The sequence below is a fragment of the Momordica charantia genome (assembly GCF_013281855.1).
Source record: "Momordica charantia cultivar OHB3-1 chromosome 9 unlocalized genomic scaffold, Mcharantia_2.0 BLBB01000009.1, whole genome shotgun sequence".
Taxonomy (NCBI): domain Eukaryota; kingdom Viridiplantae; phylum Streptophyta; class Magnoliopsida; order Cucurbitales; family Cucurbitaceae; genus Momordica; species Momordica charantia.
The window spans coordinates 8,957,890-8,973,317 of NW_028275167.1; the positions used below are offsets into that span (position 1 = coordinate 8,957,890).

General features: G+C 33.5%; 2 protein-coding genes across 4 annotated transcripts; one reads left to right on the forward strand and one right to left on the reverse strand.

Annotated features, from left to right (window-relative positions):
• The first annotated feature begins 2,013 nt into the window (after positions 1-2,013).
• Positions 2,014-9,216, forward strand: LOC111025801 (ubiquitin-like-conjugating enzyme ATG10). Of its 3 annotated transcripts, none has more exons than XM_088117676.1 (8): positions 2,014-2,132; positions 3,136-3,380; positions 3,550-3,723; positions 3,839-3,889; positions 3,994-4,065; positions 4,171-4,276; positions 6,109-6,206; positions 9,050-9,216. In XM_088117676.1, exons 2-8 carry the CDS (start codon positions 3,378-3,380, stop codon positions 9,053-9,055), a joined length of 510 nt encoding a protein of 169 aa, XP_087973802.1. In that variant the 5' UTR covers positions 2,014-2,132; positions 3,136-3,377; the 3' UTR covers positions 9,056-9,216. The 3 variants fall into 3 exon arrangements, with proteins under 3 accessions (XP_087973802.1, XP_087973803.1, XP_087973801.1); XM_088117677.1 differs by having other exon boundaries at positions 9,056-9,216; XM_088117675.1 differs by lacking the exon at positions 9,050-9,216 and adding an exon at positions 7,514-8,041.
• Positions 8,201-15,219, reverse strand: LOC148208908 (bacterial hemolysin-like protein). The gene is made up of 8 exons (XM_088117674.1): positions 14,904-15,219; positions 14,742-14,827; positions 14,547-14,649; positions 14,254-14,410; positions 13,095-13,223; positions 12,773-12,859; positions 9,802-9,846; positions 8,201-8,606 (listed from the first exon to the last, which is right to left on the reverse strand). The coding sequence occupies exons 1-8, from the start codon at positions 15,041-15,043 to the stop codon at positions 8,457-8,459; spliced, it is 897 nt and encodes a 298-aa protein (XP_087973800.1). The 5' UTR covers positions 15,044-15,219; the 3' UTR covers positions 8,201-8,456.
• Positions 15,220-15,428: the final 209 nt, after the last annotated feature.

A 15,428-nucleotide genomic window follows, 5' to 3' on the forward strand; every position in this document is an offset into this window, starting at 1 on the left:
GCTAAATAAAATTACCAATAAAATTCCCAATGTCTACCTAATTTAACATATGGGATCACAACTTAATTTTTATTTTATTTTATTTTGAAATACTCGATCTTTACCTCATTTTCCTTTAACTTTACAAATTAAGCTGTACCAAAAACAACTTTAGCTATATTTCATAATTATTTCAAATAAATGTAATTATCACGTATGAGCATCGTCAACAACAAGGGGAAAAATTATTTCCATGTAAATTAACATGCTAAATGAAGTGGCCACATAGAACAAATCATTAACATTTTAGAAACAATCGTGAGATCAGAAAAGCTATAACAAGTCACCTCACATTGCAATGGGTAAGAAACAAACTTGTTTTACTATTAGCTTATGCACAAAATACAACAATTATCATGCTCAAAATATGGTATCGATATGAATTAAAAGTCTGTACAGTGCTAAATTGTCATAAGCCACATAAAATTTTAAACATCCGTATGTTCATATATAGAAAAATTAGCTAGCCTTTTATATAGAAAGATTTCTATATTTTTAGAATAAATCCTCCAAATGTACGCAAATAATTTGCCTTTAATTAAACCAACTAATAAAATCCTCACAACCTGCCAATAGCTATTTGGGGAGCAAAATATATGCAACCCTAAAATAGTAACGAATTTTAATTTATTGAATATCTCATATAGACTAGTCAAGATATTATAATGCAACAAGTCCACGAAATTATTAATCATATAATAAATATATTAAATTCAATTATATTTAACATAATAAGTAAATTCCATTAATTCACATTGGGAGGAGTGTATAAAGATTCAATTTAAAAAATCAATCCAAAGTGTTCATGAGAGAATTAACAACTTCATCCATATTTATGGAACAAACTTAAAGGTACTGCATAAGTCTTATTAATTAGAGATAAATAATTAAAACACCATAGACAAGAAATCCATCGATATCTACGTCTCTCGTGAACATTCTAAAATAGATCCAATTAGGAAAACGAAGTTTAAATATGGTATAAATTAAGAAATTTAAGAAACCACCGTACTGCTTTTGCCCATGGTTATATATAAATCATTCTATATGGATCGAAGATCATTAGGAAACCAGTAGGATTAATTCACATAGGTAGAGGGGACACATTACCATTTTTTTTCCTTCTTCTTTCTCCATTTTAATTCTAAACACTTTTTAGAATAAATAGAGAAAAACAACTCCAATAGGTAGTTTTTGTAATTGATTGCTATTTCACAAAGATAGAGAAAATTTAAAATTAAAATTATTATAACCAAAGAAATTACAAACAACACTATAAAATTTCAAAAATTTTATAATCAGAAATTCCAAACACCTCTTCTCTATTATTGTTGGAAATATATTAGGTAAATGAAATTTCTCAAATAATAAATATAAACATTTAATTGAAGATGTGTCGAAAGATCACACCTTCCATCTCGAAAGATCAAACTAATTTTCTAATAAAAGAGTAACTACTTAGTCAAACTTAGAAAATCTTTTAATTTTCCAATACTTAGGTCCTTGTGTTCCTATCCTTCATTGATTTTTCTTGATGACCTATTTAATTATTCTCGTAAAGTACAATTATCATTATTTGTATATGATATATTATATTTTAGCAACAATTATTTTTTTAAAATTTGTTTAACAAATATATAACAAAGTTTTCTCTAATTAAAATAAATAATTTATACTTTTATTCCTCCTAAATTTATATTCTAAAACATAGTTTTTTTAAATAATTTTTTTAATAGAAAGGTACAAACTTCCAACCGGAGAAGAGGTAAGTACCGGTTGCTCTAAATAATTTAATAAATTATTTAAAAATACTGTGCAATAATAATAAATATAATATATTTTTTAATATTTTCTCCTTTAAATTTGATATTTTGAAAAATCAAATAAATGTATGAATTTGTCAAAAAATAATAAATAAATAAATAGATGGATATATTTAATATTTTATGGAAAAATCATAAAATCACCGCTGATGTTCTTCCCTTCTTCCTCAGTCTCACCCGCCGCCCCGCCGCCGCCCGTTTCCAAATTTACTCCTTTGCTTGATATCGTCGCTGTTGATGTCCTTAATCTCTCTCACAATAATTTTTTTGGTTTGTTCTCAATTCACGAATTTTGGCCGTAATTCATGAAATGGTTGGTAAATAATTGAAAAGTAGGAAGTGATGGCTAGAAATTATAAGCATTTAGCTTGATTTTGAGATTACAATTTTGCCTTTCTCTTTCTCTTTCTCTCTCTCCCACTTTGTTTTTAGAAGATGCTTCTGGTTGCTTGCTGGGAATTTCAATCTTCAAAATTTATGAAGATATCGGTGAATTAGGTAGTGACAAGGCCTTTGTGGAAAGCTAATTTTTGGAACTCGATTGCAAGGGCTTAACTACATCAACAAACATGAAAAAAATGATTGAATCTCTGAGTTCACGAATGGGGATAAATTGTAAATTGCTGTAGAGTCACTCGAACAATTGGCAAAGCTCCTTGGGGTGTCCCTGGGTATAGAGGGGCAAAGCTCCGACTCCCATTCTCGGAAAAAAAAGATTTTAATCATAAATATGCGATAGAAAAGCAAAACTTTCTGCAAAGTGTTGGATCGTTCAATAACAAATGATAAGAGATACTGAGGGGAATATGAAAGAGAGGACAGAAATATGGTGTTCGAAATCAGATGGTGTTTAACATTATGAGATCATAAATGGTACCGAGTTGTTTTTACGTCAGTAGACATATTACATAGATGAATTTTCTACTAAACCATTCTAAACAATACAACTTTTGAATCAGTGAAAGTCTATTCATTTTCCCATTTGCTCTACTTAAGATGTGCAGTATTATTTGAATGACAATCAAACTATATTACTAGTGCTGAAGATGAAAGAAAAAGCTCGAAAATAACCATATCTTCCCATTACTATATGCTTTTTATGAAGTTTCCTACTTTTTTTCTTTTGGGTATATTATCTCTCTTAAAATCATCTCCTCCAAATGATTGAAGTAAATTATTCATGAATTTTCCTTTATGAAATTCTTCTTATCATAAAAAAATCCTCTGTTTTTTTTATATATTTATTTTTTCACAAAATTAATGTCTATTTCAGGAGATGATATCAGGAAGGGTTTTGATCGATGAAGGTGTCAGATAAGTGGTTGAGGTGGAGCAAACAAATTTGTGGAGATTTCTTTGGTGGTCATAGACCATTTCAGTGGTGCAACTGCAAAGAAAGTTGAACCTCCAAACCAGCGATGCAACTTCAACAAATGCACTGGTGCGATTTTTGAGCTTCGAGTTTACGAAATGATGACTGATTGATTCTGGATTTCACGTATTCAACTGAAGCATATGGTTAGTACTAGTAGTATTTCAAATTATTCTAACTTCTTCTTAATCCTTATAGCCAAAGGATGAAGAACATTTGATTTTCTTTGTAGTTTATTTGGCTTTATAATTGAATTGGTATGCCTCAAATTTTTGTTCCATTTTAACGCTTTTTCCATTGGTGATTTCCCCTTAGGTTGGTACATTTAAAACAACGGTGGATACTTTAGCTTGGGATGGAACTATCTCATCAAGTGATTTTTACAAGGCTGCTTCTGCTTTTCTTCAGAGATGGAAATTGATCAACTCTGATTTTCCTTCATGGTCATGGGTTCCAGGTCAGAAACTACAATTGATTAGTTCTGATAAGGTTAAGTTTCTTCTTCTTTAGGCTAAGATATCACTGGTTCACTTTATGGAGAATTTATGGAGAATTGAAGGTATCATTGATTCTCAGAATCTCAACATATATGCCTTTTTTGTAGGTGGAAGGATACTTATCTTTGGAGAAAATATGCCTTCTGAGGCCACTCGAGGTTTGCTTCTTCCATTTTAATGGCCCTTCTTTTTCCCTTTAGCAATATGCCAATTCCATCATTCCTCATTGTTTCCTTTATTATATTTTCTATGGAATGAACAGGAGAAAGGAGAGTGCTCTGAGGAAAGAGAGACTGCTGGGTACAACAATGAGTTTCTCGATGAAGCTACGTTAGTACGTGCATTGCATTCTAAAATTGATGATCTTGATTTGTCTGTTGGTATTACACTTCTTGAGTGACATCTGCTGTCTTTGTTAATGATTCTTGTTTTTCTGAAGGTCTCATCCCCAAGTGATCACCAAGAAGTACATTACTATGATTTTCACATTCTGCACTGTGCATCATATGGTGTTCTAGTACTATACTTTCGTGCTTACTGTAGTGGTATGCAATTTTAGAAGTGGCCTGACTAACCACAGAGTGGAGATCATGCATTAGTAAAATTGTTTTTTTTTTTTTGGTGCATTTGTCAACATGAAAGTTGTTGGGGTTTTGCAAATAAATAGAGTGATGCGTACTGATGTTAATATTTGTTTGTTAATATATAACTGTCCGATTTATAGCGAGTACCTATAATTAGAAATTATTGTTTTTTAAATTTGAATATGGTATTCCAAAAATGTGATTGAGCGTTACTTCTGTTTAAATAGTAAACGTATGCATTCTGAAAATGTGATTGGGTGGAACGAATTGGAAATCTTGGAATCTGGGAAATCTTGGAATATAACCATGGTTTATTCTAAGTGGTTTAATCCCCCATAAAATCTTTCAAGACCTTAATTTTTGCCAATGTAGACTAATCTTTAATAACTCTTTTTCCTAGAACCATCGTCCTTGCTCGTTTCCCTTCTTTTAAAAAGATAAGAAACTAATTTTTGTTGTTAGGTGGAAAGTGTAAAAAGAGGGAGAAATAAGAACCATCATCCTTATGCTCTTGAAACCTTGTGATCTCATCCTAGATTTGTCACTCACAAATCAGGAAAGAATGAGCATATTTGGTGTTGTTTTTGTATATTTCTGAATATTTAATTGTTCTTGAAGTTGGTGCTTTTTGGTTATAGCAATTTGATTATTGTTTGATCTGCTAGTCAGTCCTATGTATTCCATGTCACCCAGTTTATTCACTTGAGGTACATGGATCATTTTGACTATCCCTTGGCTTACAAAGCTGCAAATTCTAGAATATCACTTACATGTTGAAGTTGAGTGGTTTAATGCATGTACTTTATCTTCTTCATCAACTCATTTCCACCCTTTATCTCTTCCCTCTTTGGTGTTATATGGTTTAGGAAATATGAGGTACGGAATATCCATTTTGTAGGGTTAGATGTTCTGAAGTTTTATTGTTTTTTTTCTCAAATGAATAGCTATTTGTACGTCCATTGATATTGTAAAGGACAGAAGTAAGTTGTCCTCTAGCGGTACGATTACCTATTTAATATCCAGAGTGCATTCAGTATTGGTCCTTCTTTATCAGTTCTTCTCTGGTTAATGTTTTTGAATGGTCTTCACTGGGGGATTAGTGCATGTCTTTTGTTGGTATGAGACAGCTCTAAGCTTTCTATAGTAAATAATATGTTGAAAATAAATTTATCTTTTCTTTTCCAAAGTATCCAATAACTAGACAACTGAGATCAAAGCTTCTTATATTGAGCATTAAATAATTAAAGTTCGATATAAGTTCTTTGCATATGAACTTATAATCTTTTAAACACGACAATCTTACGATCTTTTGGAAAGTTGTATTCTTAAGTTAGAAATATCAGGAAATAAAGGAAATATAGATACTTTATTGTCTAGTATGACATGACAATGATAGATCTCCATTATAATTTAAACCTGTTTTCAAGTTTCCACTCCAAATTATCCTATAATATGTAGACTGCTGCACTTAAATGTTGATTTATGCATTTAAATTTAGGATTCTTTTGTAATTCTTTTGTGGAGAATTCAGGATTTATGCATTTAAATGTCTATAAACCATAGAAAATTCTCTTTTGTAACTACAGTCCCACGATGATTATTAGGATTGGAAAGTTGTAATGCACTAGTTTCTTGGGAGAGGCTCTCTCATCCCCTTCCCTTAGGTTGTTTGTGGCCTTTTGTGGTTAATAACTTAATACATTTCTGTTTCTTATTAAAATAAATAAATTTGCTCGTACTGATATCTTGGAGTATTTAGCTCATTCACTATACTAATTTTGTTAAGTGTACAGATGGGCTACCTCTGATTTTCGAAGAAATTGAAAAGGACCTTCCATCACAGTCTAAAGATGCATTATTGGATTCAAAATGGACATTCATTACTCAAGAGGTACAATTTTTCTTCGTTTAATTATTTAGTCTTTGGTTCTTAAGTGGGTCTGACTGGAAGGTAGTGCCAAATATAATCTACTTTTGTTTTCATATTTCGCTATGTGTTATAATTTTGATGCTCTGAAGTCTAAATCGTTATTATTTATCAGCTAATTTAGACCTGTACTAAATTAGTGCAGGAAATCCCCATAATCGATAAATTTATATACTATATAGCTTGTAAAAGAAATAGCTCAATTTATTTTAAGATTTGGGCGTTCTTTGAATTGAATTGACCATTTTTTTGTTTGAAATGTTGATGTTTCTTTATCAGTTTGTAATAACATGAGTAGGAGGATTTTTGGGTTCGGTTATATTGTTTTGGTTGAGGTTTTAAAACTAGATTGACCATATAGATCGTAGTCTCGTCTGTTTAGCATTTATTTGTTTTTCTTTTTTTCTTATTTGTTTGATAATACCATTTTCTAATTTGGTAATGCTTTTGATCATTTTTTTGAATAGTCTTTTTAGTCGTTTTTTTTGGTGTAAATGTTCCCCTCTTTTTCATCACTGTGGAGAGGTTTTTATTGGGGTTATCTCCCTTTTGTTTTTCTAATCTCATATTATCAATGAAATTGTTTCTTCTCATTATTATTATTATTTTTCTTTTTTTTGTTATTTGTTTTTCTATCTTCATAGTTTATAGACTTATAGTACATAGTTTTTTAACAAGTTTAGTACAAAACAACAATTTTTATTTTTGGTCTCAAAAAATAACATAAAAAACTTTTTTGGTACCATTTTCTAATTTGATCGTTATGTTGGTTTAACCTCTATAATGCTTTCATTTACTAAAAATTCTTCTATAACTAATCAGAAAAGAGTTGCAAGAATGTAAGGAGAGAGAGAAAAGAAATGAAGCGTGGAAAGAGAAGTAAAGTCCATAAAATTGTGCTGAAAAAGGGTTAAGAGATGGCATGTATTGAAGAGAATGAGAAAAAAAATGTATGGACAAATAGGTTACTAAAAAGAAAGTATATGCAAGAAAGTAAAATTTATATGGCTTGGCATAGTTATGCAGGATGATTCATTACGCTGCTTATGCACTGTGTCGGGTTTGAGAAATGAAAGTTCATGAAATTTTCCATAAACTAGTCTCGGGTATCGACTAGTCTTTTAGGAAATAAGTCTTTTAACTTATGAGAGTATATTTGCAATCAGTCTCATAGTTCTTTTTTTGATTGAAGATAGGAGTGCAGGACGATTTTCTTATGCTCCTTATGCATTGCGTCGGGTATATAACTAGTTTCGGGTACCGATTTGCAGGAACATCCATATTTAAACAGGCCATGGTTCAAATTACATCCTTGTGGAACCAGGGAATGGATGAAGCTACTCTTCCTTGGTGATGCTTCTTGGTGTAAGAATGAAACAATACCAATGGAAAGATATGTTGCAGCCTGGCTTTCAGTTGTGGGCCAAGTAGTTGGCTTCAAGATTCCAATGGAAATGTTGAAAGATGGCAGCGACAGCCAGTTGTGATTCTGGAACAAAGCTAAAAGTACTTTTAAAAACTTTAAAAATATCATAAGATTGCTTCTATATGAAGCACTTAGATTAATATTCATTTCTAAAGTGTTTCTAGGAAAGTCTTTTACTTGACAGGGCGTTTGGCCTATAATGGGGTAGGGTCAGTTTGGGTAGTCCACCCAGTGTTTGAAGCATGAATTTAGCAACATCATGCTTTCTGAACCTAACCCACCCGTGGAGTCTATTCAACCCCATAGGTTATACTTTTTTTTTTTAATTACATTATCATTTTTCTATTATTTTGTCTCAATTTTATCAATCTCGTACCAAATATATGTTTTATAGTTCATGATTAAGGTAAAAATTACAGAACTTTTTTTAAAGTACGGTTTGATGACAATTCTGTGGTCCAATAATTATTCAATGGCATTTAGTAATGGTTATTGAATGAATGCTATCAAACAAAATTGATACTCCAATAAATTATTACTACAATAATGAAAACTAGATTAACACATCATTCTATGAAGGCCAATGTGTGAATTACACAAATAAATAAGACCTTTAAAAAAAATGTAAAAACAAGAGACATTAAAGACGTTGAGTTTCTACCGGACAAGTTGGTTCTATTCTCTGACATCACTTAGCAGTAATTGTCACCTATTTCTTCTTTTGAGGTCAGAAGTTCGAACTCCATATTTCCAATGTGTTAGTATTAAAAAAAAACTCCCATTTCAAATTAATCTGCATCTGCACTTGAAACTGCAGTTGTCCTCTCAAAGCAAGCCAAGAATTCTGTATTACCCTCAGCCCCCTTCATTGGTGATTCAATCCAACCTCTGCTGCAGAATCCAAAATTCTCCACACCTTTTATGATCTTCTCAACAACCTACACCATTCATTTTTCAAACATAGATTTGAGGTATTCATCCTATCAATCTTTAGAATTTGAGGAAAAACTCGAGGACACAAGTACAACCAAAAGAACGGATCCTATTTAAATAAGGTCGTATGATTCAACCTATCAATAAATGTGCTAATAACAAATAGAGGAAACTAACATCACATTATCTTAACAACATATATAAACATATATAAACCATAATCAATTGAAATCTCTCTTTAACCATTAACGGGATGTTTGATAATGTTTTTGTCATTTATTTTCTGTTTTATGGAATTATGTTTTATTTATTGACATTTTCTTTGTTCCTAATCTAATTTTAAAATCGAGTTCGAAATTATAGCAAAATTTTAAAAGCTTAAAGAAATGTAATTTTCAAAGAGATTGTTTTGTTTTTGAAATTTAATTAAGATTAGTGTTTTTGAAAGGCGTAGTGAGACGTGCACCTGAGCTCACCTCATGCAAGGCGAGGGAAAACTAAGAAGGCAACCTTTAAGAGCACGCCTTATATTAAAGAGTTGAGGCACTGAAGCTCTTCTGTAATAATGTTATATAAATTTATATTTTATTAAAAAATACCATTTAAATAGAAGTGTCATTTCTCTTCACTAGAAGTTGGAGTAAGCTCTCTCTCATTTCCATCCTCAAACTCTCTCTCTTATCTCATTTTTCTTCCTCGAAACTCTCTTTCTCATTCCCCCCTCAAGTGTTCTTTCTTTCTATTTCTTTCTATTTCAATCTCTCTCTCTCTGACTCTACCTGTTTATTACTATGTAGATGGGCATATATATTTATTGATTTTTATATATAGTGTGCCTCGAAGAAAAAAAAAACTCGCTTTTTAAGCGCCTCATGTGTAAGCCCCAATCTTGGAATTAATTACAAATCATTATTATTTGAATTGACAAGTGATTAAAATTATTTCTTTTGAGGGTAGAAATTAAATTACCCATCCTTATCAGGTGGACAGGTAATGTTAAAAAGATGTATATAGATCCTTTTTAGTGCACAGAAGATGCAAATGACTATTCTAAACTTCAGTAAGAGCTATCATCTCAAGATAATTTAAGCAATAATTCCAATTAGAAAAATTCAGTAGCATGACTTTTCTCTATAAGCAGGTAAAAATCAATAAAACACATTAAATGAAATAACAACAAAGGAAGAAATAAATGTTTACCTCCTGGTGAACTAGTGGATCTCTCACGATTCCCCCACCTCCTACCTGCAATGAACTATATCTTCAAATGGATGGTCTACATAAACTTCATATGTCGGATATCTATATTTTGACATTCTTATTTTTCATAGTTTCATCTATTTTTACAAGATATCTGGTTTTCATGATTTTATTAGGAGATTGTAAAATGATAGCATAGTTCGAGTCAAGGCCAGCAAGAACAAAAATATTTAATCCATTTTTTTAATGAATAAACTAATATTTAATCCATTTTTTTAATGAATAAACTAACTTTCAGTGAGAAGAAATGAAATAATACACACGTGGAACAAAATAAAATAAACTAAGACGAAGGAGCAAAAACAAAGAGTAAAAAGCTAACAAACTACACAATTACAAAAAGGGATCTAGTTCAAAAGTGAGAGATAAAGGGTAAGAAATATTCAATCCATAAGACATAAAGGGGCTTTTATAGCTGGGAGAAAAATTCTTGAAGATCACCCTTTTCTCTTTGCTTAGCTACACAAGTGTCCTCTGTTTGCAGATGGTACTATCTTTTTCTGCTCCATTCAAGAGGATTCCTTTATCACCCTCAATAGTTGTCACATTTTCTTTGAATCCATGTCTGGGTTGAGGGTAAATAGGGGAAATGCTCCATCATTGGCATTAACTGTGCCCCTAGGTTGATGCTTGGGCTTCTCTTGTGGATGTGTGTGAGGTAGGTTGGTTTCCTTCTTCTTATCTAGGTCTTCCACTCAGGCATACACATAATCCTAGGGGTCGTTCCTTTTAGAACCCAGTCCTAGACAAAACTCCAGAAGCGTCTTTCGTCTAGGAATAGAGCCTTTTTCTAAGGGTGGCAGGTTGACTCTTATCCAGTCAATTATGAGTAGAATTCCGACTTATTTCCTTTTAGTGTTCGGATCTATGCAGGGGTCAGTAAGAATTTAGAGAGACTTATGAGGAAATTTCTTTGGGAAGGGGTGAAGGAAGGTAGAGGATCCCACCTAGTTAGTTGAGACGTTTTGCTAAGGTCGATCCCGTTAGGGGGTTTTGGGCATTGGTAATCTGAGACGTCGAAACAAGGCCCACTTCGTGTTCTCCTGTGAGACCGAGTCCTTGTGGCACAAGGTTATTCCTAGTAAGTATGGTTCTCATCCCTATGATTAAATTTCAGGAGGGGGTTTAAAAGGCACACTTTAGAAATCCCTTGAAAGAGATCGCAGCTGGATTTCCCTTTTTCTCCCGGTTCTTCAAATACCCAATGGGAAATAGATCTGTTACTTTATAATGGGAGGACATTAACCCCCAAGGGGCAGCCGGATTGGCAAGGACTTGAGGTCTCTTGGACATACTGGCTTAAAGATTTCAAGTTTGAACCTTCCGATGAGCTTAATACCAAAAATCTTTAATGTCTCCTAGGTCTAGCCCTTGAGGCAAGCACGGGTTCCCCTAGGTATAGGAGAGCAAAGTTTCGACTCCCAGTTATCCAAAAATAATAATAATAATGGAGGACATTAGGTTGAGCGATAGGCCTTTTGTGTCCAATTTCCTCCCTTAGATCAATTATTATCTACGAAATTTAGTCTGGTCACATTTGTTCTTCCTTCTCGAGGTTCCTCCTCCTTTTCCTTTGGTTTCAGTGACCTTCGTCTGGCAGAGAGACAACAGAGGTTGTTCATCTTCTCTCCTCGTTAGATGATCGGGTTGTGAGTCCAAGTGGTAGGGTGTTAGGCCACCAATAGTTAACAAATATACTAGGGGGGCAAGAAAGGAATTGTACTCGGGTATAGGGGAGGAATTACCGTTTTAGGTTGTGGGGCCCAGGGATCAGTGTGGGAGTGAGGGCCGAGTAGATATAGAAGGAGGTTAGGGAATATTGGGGGATATGCTTGTTTTTGTGAGTACCTTAAGGAGGTAGAAGGAGAGCTTACCCACCCTCTCGAACAGGTGGAGTGTTTCTATATTGCCTACGGGCTTTTGCTTGAGATTCAATCAAAGTGTGAGGAAATACCTCACCATAGGGGTGTTCGTTTTTGTCCTCCTAATCCTGTGGGGGGTTTCTCCTGTGAGTCGATTCATGTATTTTTCCTCTACTCTTCAGAGCCTTGCATGTTCCCTGCTTTAGAAGGTGAAAAATTTCAAAGAAGGTTAGATTCTTTGCATAGCAGAGTGAACACCTTGTCATGTTCTGAGGCATTATTTGGTTGTTGCTGGGCCACATGGGACGTTTAGTGTAAGATTGATGTTGAAGACTTGAACCCCATTTTATGAAACTGTCAATGCACAGACTGTTTGGGATCGCTTCTTTCACGTGGTCGAGCTTTGTTTCGCGAAATCTAGTGTTTGTTTTGAGATGATGGAAGAGGTTAATCATAATCCTCGTCCTCCCTTTTGCAAAAAGGACTGAATCATGCGGCGAACTGGTTTTTTTTGCGGTGATTCGGGGTATTTGGCTGGAAAAGAACAACATAATTCTTAGGGATCAGGAAAGATCTCCCAAGATGGTGCAGTCTCTTGCTAGCTAGGTTTAACACCTCTGCTTGGGCATCTGTTACTAAATAATTTTGTTCTTATTCTCTAGATCTTATTAATCTTGTATAATTATCCTTCGACACAAATTGTGGGTTGTCTTTTTGTTTGTCCTCTTTGTTCTCTTTCATCTTTTCTTGATAACATGACTTATCGAGGAAGGTGACTCACCTGGATAATTGGGCCATCACGTCTAAACTAGAAGAGGTTGGAGGTCTCAATTAGGAAATATATGCAAAAAGAATATGGCCCTTTGACTTGTCAACAAATGGCCTTATAATGGTTATATAGGAAGAAATATCTAAAATAAACTCTGGTCATATTTTCTTAGAAACTCTATTAAAACATATTTCAGTATAATCTATAATGATAACCAAAAGAGCAGCCAGATAGGAACTACTAAAACACCCAAGAAGGATAAGAACTCAAAGCCTCTTACCTGTGATCTGCGACATTCAAATTGAGGTTTCACCAAAGTAACCAATGTTGACATTTCCTTCATCACACTCACGACAGCAGGCATGACCTGATACATAAACAAATGAGAGCAAGGAATGAGAGAAAAGACAAAAGCACTTAAAATGACCATTGCAAGACCTTCTGGTCAAAATCAAAACACGTCACACTAATGATCAAAATTGTACTAATGATAAACTATGGCTATAATAATGTTTCTAACCCTGTTATCAAGTTAGATTTAACAAACTGAAATATACATCATAGCTATTAAAACACATTTCCGCAGCCATTTGAAACCTTACCAAGAGAATAGAAATGAAAGAAAGGTCCAGAGTAACAATATCAACTTTTTGAGGAAGTCCAGCAAGATATCTTAAGTTTGTCCTTTCCATCACACAGACACGTTCATCTCGGCGAATCTTATCAGCAACCTAAAAATTCTGCAGATCATTGATGCATCACAATGGAACAGAAGAAAGTGTGGGACATATTTGCTAGTTTCCTACATAAATATTAAAGGTATCCAAAGTGAACATTGGTTATCAATTCACTGGTTTAAACACTTCTGGTCAATGAAAGCAACAGCACTAATTACCAAGTCTTTAGTTCATTGGCCTCAATGGAGATGGAGAACCAGATCCTTAATTTCTGTCACATGCATTAACTTAATGACAAACTGTTCTAAACATAAATATATTTAGAGGAGAGAACAAGGTTAATAACTTCATACTCTTTGCAGCCTGAACATACCTCCTCCTTTTCCTCACTTGCAAGCCAGTTTCAGATGGATTTACAAGTTCAAATTACAACTAACTATAAAAGTTCCCTGCTTCCACTCAAACTCCAATATCTTGAATGGTCAATTTAAATTAGATCCTTTATGCTATATAGATAATCCCTTGTTATTGCTTTTTGTGTATATAAGAACCAATTTAATTTTAACAGAATATGACATTTCCTAAACAGTGACAGATCTCTTCGTTATTAAGATTGCCCCTCCTTTCCCAATGAAAAATCTTATCAGGCACTGTTTGCTCTACTTTTTGGGAAATTGAAATGATAGTAATAGGATTGAAGAAAGGGGTATTGTGGAGGAGGGTCAAAAGAAGCTGAAATATTGTGCTTCTCCTTGGGTTTCTTTCTAATACCAAAGAGATTTATAATTGACCCTTGTTGCTAAATTTGATTAGTTGGATACATCTTTTGTTATCTCTTAAGCCTGGGCTTGGATTTAACTTCTAGTTATCTCCCCCTCTTTTGAAGTTTCTCTTCTTCAATTCAATTACTTCTTGCATACAAAAGATGGACAAGTAAATAAAATTGCTAGTAGAACTTTCCCAAAAAACATGAGGTGTAGTGCTACTTTTATATTAGTGACATTTATTTACACGCTTATCAACTGTCAACTATATTAAGTAGATAACGAAGAATATGTATTAGAAAGAAGTTTATAAACTTTACCTGCCCATAGCCAACATCAACTCCGTAGACAAATGAAGCCCCATGCTGAAGCAAACAGTCAGTAAATCCTCCAGTGGATAACCCAGCATCAAGAGCAACTTTACCAGCAACATCAACCCCGAACTGTTCAATGGCAGCTTCCAACTTGAATCCTGCTCTGGATTTTATAAAATAAAAATAGTAAAGCAATTGATTATATTAACTTCAGAGACTTCATCTAGGCTAATGGGGATGAAGCATAGCATCGATATGTATGGGGAAAGAACAGGTAGCTTTCAGCGAAGTTTTATCACCTACATACATATTTCGGAATTTCAGCAATAATCTCAACCTTAGCTTTATCCCCAACAGGTGTTCCGGCTTTGCTGACTACTCTGCCATCTACCAACACTTTGCCTACACACAAATTTGTTCACAAAACACAGAAAGAGAAAGAAATCAAAAATAAAATGAAGTTCATCATCATCAACGAATCCAATCAGGCCTACCTTGTAATATCCACGATTGTATAATTGTTCGGCTGTATTGCTGGTACCTTTCCACGCAAATCTCATCCAACCTCCTCTTCTTCTTCCTAAGGAAAACAAAAACAGCTTCATTCCCTGGAACAGACTCAAGGTGTTCGACAAAATGTCAAGAACAATCCTTACAGGTTGAGTGGCTGAATCTTTCCCGACTTGGCGACGGAAAAGCTTTTAGGAGAAGAAGCATGCGCCGGAGAGCACGATAATGGCGATAAGAGAAAAATCCTTGCACAATTGTTACGATTCAGGAAGCTCTTCGACATCATTGGGGATTTGTTTCTTCCCCAGAATTACTTTTCGCACGATTTATGTGAAGGCTACTCTGGAAAAATCTCAGTCCTCGAAGGAGAATTAAACTTCAGTTCTTGAGGTCCGTCGCCATTTCTGGAGAATCTTGCACTTCGACATGATAGGGGTTGTTTTCAAAATATGTGTTTAGTGGTAGATTGGTAAATTGCATCTTAATATAAAAAATTGTTATTGGTAACTATTATTCGACTCTTTTTTTTTAGATAAATTATCGACTATATATTTAGTTGATTTATCAAAATCTTTGTACAATTATTATTTTACAATATTATATATTTTAGTTTTAAATTTTTAATTTTAATAAAATAAAAATAAATTATCATAATGTAATATATTTATCCA